At 44.3% G+C, this 12,500-nt stretch overlaps 1 protein-coding gene across 1 annotated transcript in view; it reads right to left on the bottom strand.

Moving 5' to 3' along the window:
- The window catches only part of LOC143019655 (adenylate cyclase type 3-like), a 708,772-nt gene that overhangs the window by 556,249 nt on the left and 140,023 nt on the right, over positions 1-12,500 (bottom strand). Inside the window, exon 2 of the mRNA XM_076175551.1 lies at positions 1,765-3,554. Coding sequence (XP_076031666.1) covers positions 1,765-3,189 — 1,425 coding nt within the window. The 5' untranslated portion in view covers positions 3,190-3,554. The remainder of the gene's footprint in view (positions 1-1,764; positions 3,555-12,500) is intronic.

Here is a 12,500-nt window from a genome sequence, read left to right as displayed (position 1 = left end):
TCCTTCCTTCCATCCGACTTCCCTTCCTTGAAAATGACCAAAGAACGGGAGAAGTAAACACATCATATTGTCTGGAAGGCTCTCCTCTCGCTTCCCTCACTCACTCTCTTCACTCTCTACTTCCTTCTATATCCTCTCTCCATATCTCTCTTCCCCTCCTTTCCCCTTCCTCTCTTCCCCCTCCTCTCCCTCTCTTTCCTTCTCTCACTGCACCCCCTCACTCTCTACTCCCTTCTATATCCTCTCTCCATCCCTCTCTTCCCCCCTCCTCTCCCTCCCTTTCCTTCTCTCACCTCACTCCCTCACTCTCCTCTCTCTTTACTCACTCCCTCTTTCCCTTCTCTCAATCCCCCCCCCCTCCCTTCCACTCTCCTTTCTGATATCTCAGTAACTTTTCTTTCAAACACTCCATCACCACCACCCCCACACACACCAGGGTATTAACTACATGCATCCCATATTCCCTCGCCGTGAGGGGGAGGGGGAGATTTAGTGACACCCTTGCGGACCAGAGTCACATAGCATTATTTTTATTTATTTATTTTCTTTATTTGTTTTTTGTGGGCACTCAAGAAGGAAGAAAGCTGATCACTTTAGTTCCCATGCTCTCTCTCTCTCTCTCTGTTAATCTTTCCTCTTGAAATCCTTCATTCACCACCTTCAACCCTTCGGTGTGATATTGTTCCCAATGGATAGAAGCGCTAGTTATGGCCGCTACGTATCTGTTCTCCTTTTTCTCAAACCAGATTTTTTTTTTTTTTTTTTTTTTTTTTTTTTTTTTTTTTTTTACGGAGATGGAATGCGGAGATAATTCCAAAAGGACTTCTTCTTCTTCTGATATTTTCAGACACCATCAAGAGCTCCCGCTACTCCTTCGAGGAAGTAAAGTAGGATATTAGAGAAAAAAAAAAAAAGACCATCGAGAAGAAGTGGTTGTAAATTGTGGATGAGCTGAAAGCTCCTCAGACAAGGAAGTCGAAAGCCATACACGAACGAACAACGGGAAAAAGTCGCAAGTCTTCGTCTTCGTCGAAGAAGAAGAAGAAGAATAAGAAGTATATGAAAAAGAAGAATAAGAATAAGAAGAAAAGGAAGAAGAAGAAAAGGAAGAATAAGAAAAGGAAGAAGAAGAAAAGGAAGAATAAGAAAAAGAAGAAGAAAAAGAAGAAAAAGAATAAGAAGAATAAGAATAAGAAGAATAAGAATAAGAAGAATAAGAATAAGAAGAATAAGAAGAATAAGAATAAGAAGAATAAGAAGAAGGAAGAATAAGAATAAGAAGATGGAAGAATAAGAAGAATAGGAATGAGAAGAATAAGAATGAGAAGAATGAGAAGAATGAGAAGAATGAGAAGAAGAAGAAGAAGAAGAAGAAGAAGAAGAAGAAGAAGAAGAAGAAGAAGAAGAAGAAGAAGAAGAAGAAGAAGAAGAAGAAGAAGAAGAAGAAGAAGAAGAAGAAGAAGAAGAAGAAGAAGAAGAAGAAGAAGAAGAAGAAGAAGAAGAAGAAGAAGAAGAAGAAGAAGAAGAAGAAGAAGAAGAAGAAGAAGAAGAAAGGGAAATCATGAACCGAGGCCTAAAAGCCCAAATCATTACTCACAGCATGCCCTCCTTCATCATCAATATCAACTATATATATATTCCATCCTGGCCCATACCAGAGAAACCAAATCAGCCTGGAGAACGCAGTGCACAGAGACTAACAATGGACGCGGCAAGTGCCTCATCAGAGAGGGCAATAGGAGGGGAGTCCTCCGTTCTACTTACTTGGATGGTAAGATGATTGGAAGAGGTTGCGAGGAGGGCGGTGGTCGTGAGGTGCAGTGCCGCCGTCGCAGCACTCAGGAGGAGGCACTGTGCCAAGCGAAGAGGCAGCCCGACGAAGATGAAGAAGTGGAGGAGGATGACCCAGAGGAGAGCGTGGCAGGGCGCCGAGGCCTTGGGCCCCAGGATCACGAAGACTTCGAGCTGGGCCACGACTAGGGCCCAAAGAACGTAGGGCAGTACGGCCCAGGCCCTCTCGGGGAACACCCGCTTGAAGCGACAGAGCACCAGGAGGAAGACCTGCGCCGCTCCGAGGACCCCGAGGGTGATCTCGGCAGCGAGGTAGGGCGCCAACTCGTCCTGCAGGCACACGCCGACGCTGTAGACGTCGAAGACGACGGCGGAGGCGAGGAGGCAGAGGACGTCGCCACGGCGCTGCTTCTCGTGGTACACCTGGAAGAGCCTCTCGACGTCCGGGTCGACGAAGGTGCGGTGCATGCACTTCGGGAGGATCCTCGAGACACGACGCTTCTCGAGGGCGAACTTCTCCATCTTGATGACGCTGATGGAGGACGCGGAGATGTCGTCGTAGCCGGATCCCCGGCTCCCTTTGCTCTTCTTACTGTCGCTCCTGCTGGTGCCGCTCCCGCTGCTCCCGGTGTCCTTCTTGTCCTGCGAAAGGCCCCCAGGGAGCTTCTTATTCTTGGAAGTGCTGCTGTGCTTCTCCTCGTCAGCAGCGTCCTCCCCCTCGCTCCCCTTCCCGCTGTCCCGGCTCGAACTTCGAGAAGACCTCCTACCGGAGTCCTTCCGGCTCGTCCTCCCGCCGCCGCTGCTCCCACTCGAGCGAATGCTCCCCTTGGGCTTCTCCGCGATGACCTTGATGGTGCTGCTCGGGGAGCCGTTAATCATCTGGACGGTTTCGTCATCCTCCACCTCCTCCTCCTCCTCCTCCACCAGTTGGTCCCTGGACGTCGGACTCCGCGAGAGGGACCCGATGGACCCCTCCAGGAGCTCGCCCTTGACGTACTCCCCGTTCAGCTTGGCCGTGTCGCTACTCACCAATTGCCCCGGCAGGAGCGACTCCCGGGCTTCGCCCTCGTCGCCGTCAGCGGCCCGCGCGTCCAGCTCCTGCTCCTGGGACTCTCGCAAGGAGGGGCACCGCGTGAGACTCTTCCTGGCCTTCTTCAGGCGATCACAGTTCTTCAGGAGGACCTCCGCTTTCTCCCGCTTCCTTTCTTCAGCAAGCTTCTTCCCGTCCGCTTCCCCGTCTATTCTATCCTCCCTTTCCCCATCTTCCTCCTCCTCGTCCACCCTCCCTTCCTCCTCTCCCCCCTCCAGCTCGTTCTCCATCTCAATGCAGGTCGCGTTCCCAAGACGTCCACCACCAGAGTTAGCCGTCAGAGACCCGGAGTTCGGAGAGCCCTCCATGTTGACACTGGCCACACCGATCTCCTCGCGCCGTTCTCTGGGTCCTCACTTTCGATCTCTCTCGCTCTCCCTCTCAACTGCACATGGTTCCTCTCTTCTTCGGCATTCAGGAGGTCCACCTCAAGCTCTAGTCGCTCTTGTGACTGCCACACGCGGAAGTCTTCATTCTCGCCCGCGTCCTCCTTCAGTTCAAACTTGAGGGAACCTGAGGCGGGCGTTGTTGCATTTACCGATGTCCCCTTTCGCTCCTGAGGGACAAGGAGTTCCCTTCGTTCCTATCACAAACAGCTGTTGCTGCTGCTGTTGCTGCCACCTGTCGGCGACGGCCACAAACGAGGTCGTCACAGGGTCCCGTCCTCCATCCGCTGCAAAAGAGGAAGAGAGAGAAAAACAATAGAGTCGAAATTCGTGATGATGGACACTTTGCAAACAACTCTATTGCCAGTCCGGGCGGGGACGGATCAACAGCGCGAGTCCTCACGCCAATCTCCATCGCTCCGCCTTTAACCACGTCAATCCCTCAACATCGTTTACCCATTTTTGGACTGACAGCCGCTAAGCTATTTCATTAAGCTTCCAGGCAGAATCCAGTAGCTAAACATAAATAAATCGCCTGGATTCAGCCACAGTAAAGTGAGTGATGCTATTCATCCAGCAGGTTGATAAAAAAATTGGGACAAATATATACATATTTGTATGTATGCATATATTTGGATAGGTGAATACTAATAATAACCCTTCTATTAAATTTCCTATATATAAAAAATATAATATTTTGCCAAAGGCTGCGCCAAACCCTCCCCTTTAAAAATAAAATGAAAAGGATGGTGGGGGTGGGGGTGGGGGATGCCAAACGAGGGTCAACGACAAGGTCACAAGAAGATGGACGAGGCAAGAGGGGAGGTGGGAGTGCGTTGGGGGGAGGGGGAGGTGAGGCAACACGTAACAAGGATAAGAGGGGAGGGAGGGGGGAGGGGGGAGGAGAGAGAAAAAGGAAGAGGCAGTGAAAGAGGAAAGAGGAGGGCTACAGCTAGAGAAGAAAATTGAATAAGATTTTTTTTAAAGAGTTACAGATAGGGGAGAGAGGTATCAAAGCCAGAGACTTAAAGATAGAAATAAATAAAAAAAACAAGTTAACTTCAGAAGACCAACGGTTACAAAGTAAATAATCGTAATTGGAAAGGACCACAAATTGAATGAACATAGATAAATAAATAGATAAATAGATAAACAAATAATATAAAGTTACGTGCAACGTATCGACATGACAAAGACTCCAAAAGATGTTATGAAAGGTAAGTGGAGAAGAGAAGCGGTCATAAAAACGGGAACTCGGGAAGGCAAATGCGGCAACAAAACCGCCAAAGAGGGGAAGGAGGAAATCGTAAAAAACAAATAAACTCAAACGCAACCGAGAAAACAAAACCCAAACGACCAGAGACCAACGACAAAACCACAACAGACAACAACAACAACAACAGTAAATAAACAAACACAAAAAATAAAAACGAAATAAATCAAAATATAGATGACAAAAATAATAAGAGATAAAAATAAAAACAAACAAAAATTAAATTATAAGTAAACAATAAATAATAGATTGAAAATAAAAAAATGTGGTATACAAACAGCATTTTTTTTTTTTGCGGGACGATCCATCGTTAGCATGATGTCCCCCCTTCCCCCATTCACCCTTCCCCCCAACGAGGGGAACTGGGTCAAGCCCCTCCCCCCCACCTCCACCTTGCCCCCAAACCCACAGGGACCAGAAGGCGGCCAGCTCCCTGAGCAAGAGAGGGGGGAGGAGGGGGGGTGGGAAAGGAGGGAGGAGGAGGGTGGGAAGAGGAGGGAGGAGGAGGAAGTGACAAAGAACCAAAGGCGATATAAAAGAAGAGAAAAGAACGGGACATCAAATGGATGCGTACAAGATGGATGTCTGCATCCATCTTGCGAAACGCAAAGCTAGGAATAGTCCGTAAAATGAAAGAGAGAGATATAAAAAAAGGAAAATGGAAAAAAGACAGCGAGAAATATATCATGGAAAAAGAGGACGACGGCGACGCTTCTCAAAGAGAAAGAATTCGACAGAGTATTAGTTTCAAAAAGGGAACAAAATCCGAATGGAAAATATCAAGAAATGATAAATATATTGTTGTGCATGTCTTTGTGTGTGTGTGTGTGTGTGTGTGTGTGTGTGTGTGTGTGTGTGTGTGTGTGTGTGTGTGTGTGTGTGTGCGTAGCTGTGTGTGCGTGTGTATATGTGTGTGTGTATGTGTGTGTGTGTGTGTGTGTGTGTGTGTGTGTGTACACGTTTGAATATGTGTGTGCATGTGTGTGTGTGTGTGTGTGTGTGTGTGTGTGTGTGTGTGTGTGTGTGTGTGTGTGTGTGTGTGTACACGTTTGAATATGTGTGTGTGCATGTGTATGTCTGTGTTTGTGTCTGTGCATGTGTGTGAATATGTGTGTGTATCTATGTGTATGTTTGTATGAATGTGCACCTGAGTGAATGTGTGCATATGCATGCATATGTCTATGTGTATATGTATGTATATGTTTGTGTATATGTGTGTGAAGGTGCACGTGAATGAACGTGTGCGTGTGTGTGTGTGTGTGTGTGTGTGTTTGTGAGAAGCAATAAGAAGAAAGATTATTATTTCTAAAGAAACACTTGTTTAGATATAAATAAGAAAAGTTTTCTGCCTAGTGTAAGCCTTATGGTCTTTTGCAGTCTTCTTCATTCTTATGTTCTTGTGTATAATTACAACATGCAAAACGAGACTTAGATCTCATATTTTGGGAGGAAACACTTTACATGGTAAAAATTGCAAACATACAAAATATATAACTAAAACAATAAAAAAAACGACCTCATAATTTCTAAGAAATAATTCCCCCCCAAAAAAAAGTCCTTACACAAAATGAAAATTAATAAATCACATAAAACGAGAAATATGATTTAAATATAAATTTTAAAATATAAATATAAATTATAATTCATAAATAAAATACAAATATAAATTATAAATAAATTATAAATATAATTTAATCAAACAAAAACATTGGCGTTGTGAAATCAATCGAGGTTACACATGATTTTGTCTTAAAATGTCTTTTATCAATATCGTTCTTATTACTATTATCTGCCTATCTAATCAATGGTCACCTAGGTCGACTTAACTGCTTATTCTGTTCGCCCTCAGTCGATTTTATTCAGCTGAGGGTTAAATAAAGAAAATCCTGATCAGCTCTAATGGACCCAACGTAAAAAAAGAAGAAAAAACATACAAAAATGAATAAATAAATAAACAAATAAATAAACAAACGAATAAATGATACAAAAAATAAATAAATAAACGATGGAAAAATAAAAAATAAGATAAAAATAAAGTTAAAAAAAGAAATCAAATTTCGGGCGATGAAGAGCAAGAAAAGACCCTCCCTCCTTCACCCTCCCCTTCCCTTCCCCCTCCCCCCCGTCCCCCATCACGCAAACAAACGAATGTTACGACTCAAAAAGATAACAAATGAGGGGGAGGTCCTGCCGGAACAACACTCTTCATGACATCCGGTCCCCTTCACCGCCGGAGGAGACAAATGGTCCGGGCAACTCATTCCCCGGAAGTTAATTAGACAAATTAAAACTGCTCTTTACTTCAGCGCCCCCGGGCCTGGCACCCCACACCTTCCACATCGCTCTCACCTCTCTCTCCCCCCACCCTCCCCCTTTCACTCCTCTAACTCCTCACTCCGTGCCGTGGAGGGGTGGAGGGGGGTAGGGGTGAGGTCGAAGGAGTGGGAGTTATGAGGTTGGAACGACAGAAATGGGGGTAATGGGTGTCGGCGAGATGAGATTTCCGCACAGACATAGAGATAAAGTAGAAAAGAGAGGGATAGAGAGTGAGAGGGATATATATATATATATATATATACACACACATACATATACATACACACACATTATATATATATATACATATATATATATATATATATATATAGAGAGAGAGAGAGAGAGAGAGAGAGAGAGAGAGAAGGGGAAGAAGGGTGAAAAGAGTAAAAAGAGTTGTGGATGGCCTTGTGGGGAAGGGAAAAAGAGGGGAAGAGAAGTGAGACTGGGGGGAGGGGAAGTAGGCGACGAAAGAAGTCGGGGAAGCGGAGAGGGGAAGGAAGCTCACAAACATGGCCGCACTGCCTTCCTTAATGAAGGAGAAAGAGAGAGAGAAAAAGACGCGGGAACAAAGAGGAAGAGGAAGAGGAGGAGGAAGAAAAGGAAGGAGGACGGGAGGAAGAAGAGGAGGCGGAAAAGGAGGCGGAAGAGGAGGAGGAGGAGGAGGAGGAGGAGGAGGAGGAGGAGGAGGAGGAGGAGGAGGAGGAGAAAGAAAGGGAAGGAATATAGGAGGAGAAAGCGGAGGAGAAAGGAGAGGAAGGGGGATAGGAGGAGAAAGAGGAGAAAGAGGAGGAAGAGAAAGAAGAGGAAGGTGGATATGCGGAGAAAGAGGAGGAGAAAAAGGAGGAAGAGAAAGAAGAGGAAGGTGGATAGGCGGAGAAAGAGGAGGATAGGAGAAAGAGGAGGAGGATGGAGAAAACAAGGAGGATGACGAGGAGGAGGAAGAGGACGAGAATGAAGAGGAGGACGACGAAGGGAATGAAGAGGAGGACGAGATAGAGGGGAATGGAGAGGGGGACGAGGACGAGGAGAATGAGGAGGAGGCGCAAGAGGAATGAGGAGGACGAGGAGACTGGAAGAGTAAGATAGAGGGAAGAGGAGTAAAGAGAGAAGGAAGGAGGGATGAAAGAAGGAGGCTATGTATAGTCATGATAAAAAGTTTTGACCCACGTCACAGTTCACACGTCAACATATATACATATACATATATATATATATATATATATATATATACACTTTTTTTTTTTCTTTCTTTTTTTGAGTACGTGATATATTTCCCTATGCAGCATTTAGTTCAGTTAGCTAATGTTCTTGAACAGATGAAAAATAAAATTATCATAAAAATAAATAAACAAATAAAAATAATATTGTATTATTGTATTATGAAAAATTCTGCGGATACGTATAAAGATCTTTGCCGTAATGTAATTTCATTACCCGTGGGAGGGAAGAGAGAGAGAGAGAGAGAGAGAGAGAGAGAGAGAGAGAGAGAGAGAGAGAGAGAGAGAGAGAGAGAGAGCTCGTCAAGAACCTTACGAGCATGTCGTAATGTTTCGTTACGAGTGCACAATATTTCGTATTAAGGGAAATCACTTTGAGATTCCATCACGATTCAGAATTTTGTGTTCAGTATATTCGCACACAAATACATCTTAATATAAATGAATAAATTAACAAATAATAATAAATGAATTAGAATAAATAAATAGATGATCAAATGAGGAAGAATGAAAGTGGATTTAAAAAACTGCTTGGAAATGTATTACGTAACCAAATTCCAACTTGATTCCTTTACAGATTCCTCAGCCAATCAGAGACCTGAGATTACTGACGTCACCAAAAAGGGGAGGAGCTTAGATGCCTTCATCCCGAGAACAAAATAAAGTGACTGATGCCACGGCAGGGAGCAGTAAGTCTTAATTGATTAGTAATTAATCAATAATTGATAATTAAGTAAATTAATGAAGAGAGAAAATGAAATATATTAGCAATGAGTTTAATGATAAAGAAAAATATAACATTGATAATAATTACGGGAGGAATTGAAAATAAGTATATAATGGAGGAGAGAGAGAGAGAGAGAGAGAGAGAGAGAGAGAGAGAGAGAGAGAGAGAGAGAGAGGAGAGAGATTATTAAAAAAAAAAAAAAACACGCTTCCAGTTAACGACTCAAAACTTGGTAAACTTGTGGCCATCAGAGTTACTAGGCAGCGTAAACTAACTTCTGGAGAGGCAAAACAAACAGTCGATGATGTCACTCGACACAAATATTAAGTACAACAACAACAACAACAACAACAACAATAACAACAGGAGGGGATACGGTTATTGAAGGGGAAGGGAGAAGAGAGGGGAGAGGGGGAAGGGAGGGGAGAGGGGAAGGGAGGGGACAGGGGGAAGAAGAGGGGAGAGAGGGAAGAAGAGGGGGAAAGATGGGGAAGAAGAGGGAAAAGAGAGGGGGAAGGGGGATGGGGGAAGGGGGATGGGGGAAGGAGGGAGAAGGGGAAAGAGGGGATATGGGGAAGGAGGGCAGATGGAGAAGGGGGAAAGGAAGGGGAAAGGGGAAGGGGGAAGGGAGGGGAGGGGGAAGGGGGAGGGGAGGGGGAAAGGGGAAGGGAGGGAAGGGGGAAGGGAGAAGGGAGAGGAGGGGGAAGGGAGAAGGGAGGACAGAGGGGAAAGAGAAAGGGAGGGGAGAGAGGAAGGGAGAAGGGAGGGGAGAGGGAAGGGGGAAGGGAGGGGTGAGGGGAAGTGGGAAGGGAGGGGAGAAGGGAAGTGGGAAGGGAGGGGAGAGGGGGAAGGGAGGGGAAAGAGGGAAAGGAGGGGAGAGAGGGAAGAAGAGGGGAAAAAGAGATGGGGAAGGGGAAAGGAGGAAAGGAGGAAGGGAGGGGAGAGGGGTAAGGGGAAAGGGGGAAAGGGGGAAAGTGGGGAGGGGGAAATGGGGAAAGGGGGAAGGGAGGGAAGAGGGGTAAGGGGAAAGGGGGAGAGGGAAAGGGAGGGGAGAGGGGAGAAGGAAGGGGGAAGGAGGAAAGGAGGAAGGGAGGAAGGGAGGGGAGAGGTATAAGGGGAATGGGGAAAGGGGGAGGGGGAAAGGGAGGGGAGAGGGGTAAGGAGAAAGGGGAAAAGGGGGAAAGGGAGGGGAAAGGGGAGAAGGAAGTGGGATGGGGGAGAGAGGGGAGATGGGGAAGGGGGAAAAGCGCAAAGGGAAAAGGGAGGGTGGAGGGGGAAGGGGGGATGTAGGGAAAGAGAGTCGAATGGAGGGGTGGAGTGGCGTGGAGTGGAGAGGAGGAGAAGTGGAGTTAAAGGTATTAAGTTAGAAATTGATTGAAAGAAACAAAGAAAAGAAGAAATGGAGGAAAGTCTCGGAAAAGAAGGAAGATGAAATAGACTAAAGAGAGAGAGAGAGAGAGAGAGAGAGAGAGAGAGAGAGAGAGAGAGAGAGAGAGAGAGAGAGAGAGAGAGAGAGAGAAGAAAAGAGGTAAGGAAAGGAACCCCTGAGTATAGGAAGGACAGTGCCGCGGACCTGCTAGACTGGCACCGTGCCAAATATTCCGTATCATCATGTATACATACACCAAAAGGCCATTTCCACCATTTCAAGGGGGGGGGCGAATCAAACCCTACACCCATTCTTCACCCATCCCAGACCCATTCGTTGTTTATCCCATCTCAGCACTTTATGGGTGAAGGGTCATCCCTGTCTTCCGCCACACACCTCGGAACTCACTGCAGCGAGTCACAGTGACTCGCTGCAGATAAATTACAGCAATGGTCTGAAAAGTGGCTAATGAAATTTAACACAAGTAAATGCAAGGTAATGCACACAGGTAAAAATAACAGTAAGTACGATTATAAGTTATTTGGTAATTCGTTAACAAAAGTGGATAGTGAAAAAGATCTCGGCGTAATTATCAGTAACGACCTCAAATCATCCAAGCAGTGTATTTCAGCCTCTGAGAAAGCAAATAAGATTCTGGGACTGATTGCGCGATCTTTTGATTTCAAAAGTCCATCACTCATTAACAAGCTATATAAATCGTTAGTTCGTCCACATTTGGAATATGCTGTTTCTGTATGGTCACCGAATCTCATTAAAGACATTGACAGACTGGAAAAAGCACAACGGCGAGCAACAAAACTTATTCCAAATATCAAAAATAAATCATACGAAAATCGACTAAAACACATGAATCTGTTTTCCCTAAAAAAGCGTAGACTCAGAGGTGACTTGATACAGGTCTTTAAGATTTTAAAGGGAATTGACAACATAAAAAGTGACCAAATTTTCACATTGAATGAGAATCAGACAAGAAACAATGGTCTCAAACTGTCCGGAAATAGATTCAATTTGGAAGTAGGTAGAAACAACTTTGCCAACCGTGTAGTAAATGAATGGAATAAACTTCCTGCACAGGTAGTGCAATGTAGTTCAGTTCGAAGCTTTAAGAATCATTTAGATAAATACCTAAGTAAGATGCTGTAATGATTATAATTTATCTTATATTATTTGTTTTTGTTTTGTTTTCATTTGTCTGTCTGATTTTCATTTATTATTAGTTATATGTCAATTTATTATTATTTACTATTTACCTATTTGTTTATTATTTAACTATACCTATGCATTTATTTATGTATTTTATTTGATATTTACATTATTATACTGTTTATTTATTGTTTTATTATTATGATTTTTTTTTTTTTTTTTTTTTTGCATCCGACCTAGATATGGATCAAAAGGTCTCCTGTCGGCATGCTCCGCCTTTGTAATCCTTTGTAAGAGGGCCCGGTAGCCAAGGTGGCATTCTTCATTTTATTTTGGGTGCCATCTGGGTGATTTTATTAAACTTGTTGCCTCACTTGAACGTGAAATTTCAAGGTAATAAGGTCAATTCCTTTGTTCCTTGACAGATTATTTCCTGCCTAACTTGCAATCCATCCAGCCAACCGATACTAAAATAATTTGTATATGTTTTTTTAATAATATTTTTCCATGTCAGTTTCTAAAAGGCACATTTGTACCCCTCTTTTCATCATCATTATTATTATTATCATTATTATTATTATTCTCTTTCAATTGTTTTTTACAAAATTGTCCGGCTGGAATCACATCCTGGAACGAATCCAGCGTTGGGAAACGAGCTCAGGAACGTTCAGACGGAAACCCGGAAGTTGGTGATGAGTCCTTCTTGCACTGAAGGCTGAAGGGCTTCAAGTGCCCAGCAGACCCGAAGAAATGCGGGATTTTTTTTCTTTTTTCTAATGATGATAAATGACCTCTCGAGTTCCACTAACAGCACAGCCGGAGCCCCACACTGGCCGGTAAAGGTCCTTGAGCCCTCCCATAGATATTACCGAGAAGAAATATTATGTTTATATTAGTTTGAGAGTATTGGTATTTTTTAGAAGGGCACATCGACGCGATATAGCATTAGAAAATTAAATATTAATTTTGAAAATTCGAATTCATCAACGTAATATCCGCTATTCTCAGAGGAAATAGAAACAGAAAACGTTGTTAAAGGCTATGCACAAACGAGCAAAGTCGCGTCCACTCCTTTAGACGCCATCTTTGTTTTGATATATTCGGAGGTCGAAGACGATGACGACGACCCTGCTGACCTCTAGAATTACAGGTACCGCATTAGGT

Source organism: Oratosquilla oratoria, chromosome 37 (genome assembly GCF_046742065.1).
Source record: "Oratosquilla oratoria isolate Oo_2021 chromosome 37, ASM4674206v1, whole genome shotgun sequence".
Classification (NCBI taxonomy): Eukaryota; Metazoa; Arthropoda; class Malacostraca; order Stomatopoda; family Squillidae; genus Oratosquilla; species Oratosquilla oratoria.
This window is presented reverse-complemented; position numbering and strand designations above follow the sequence as displayed.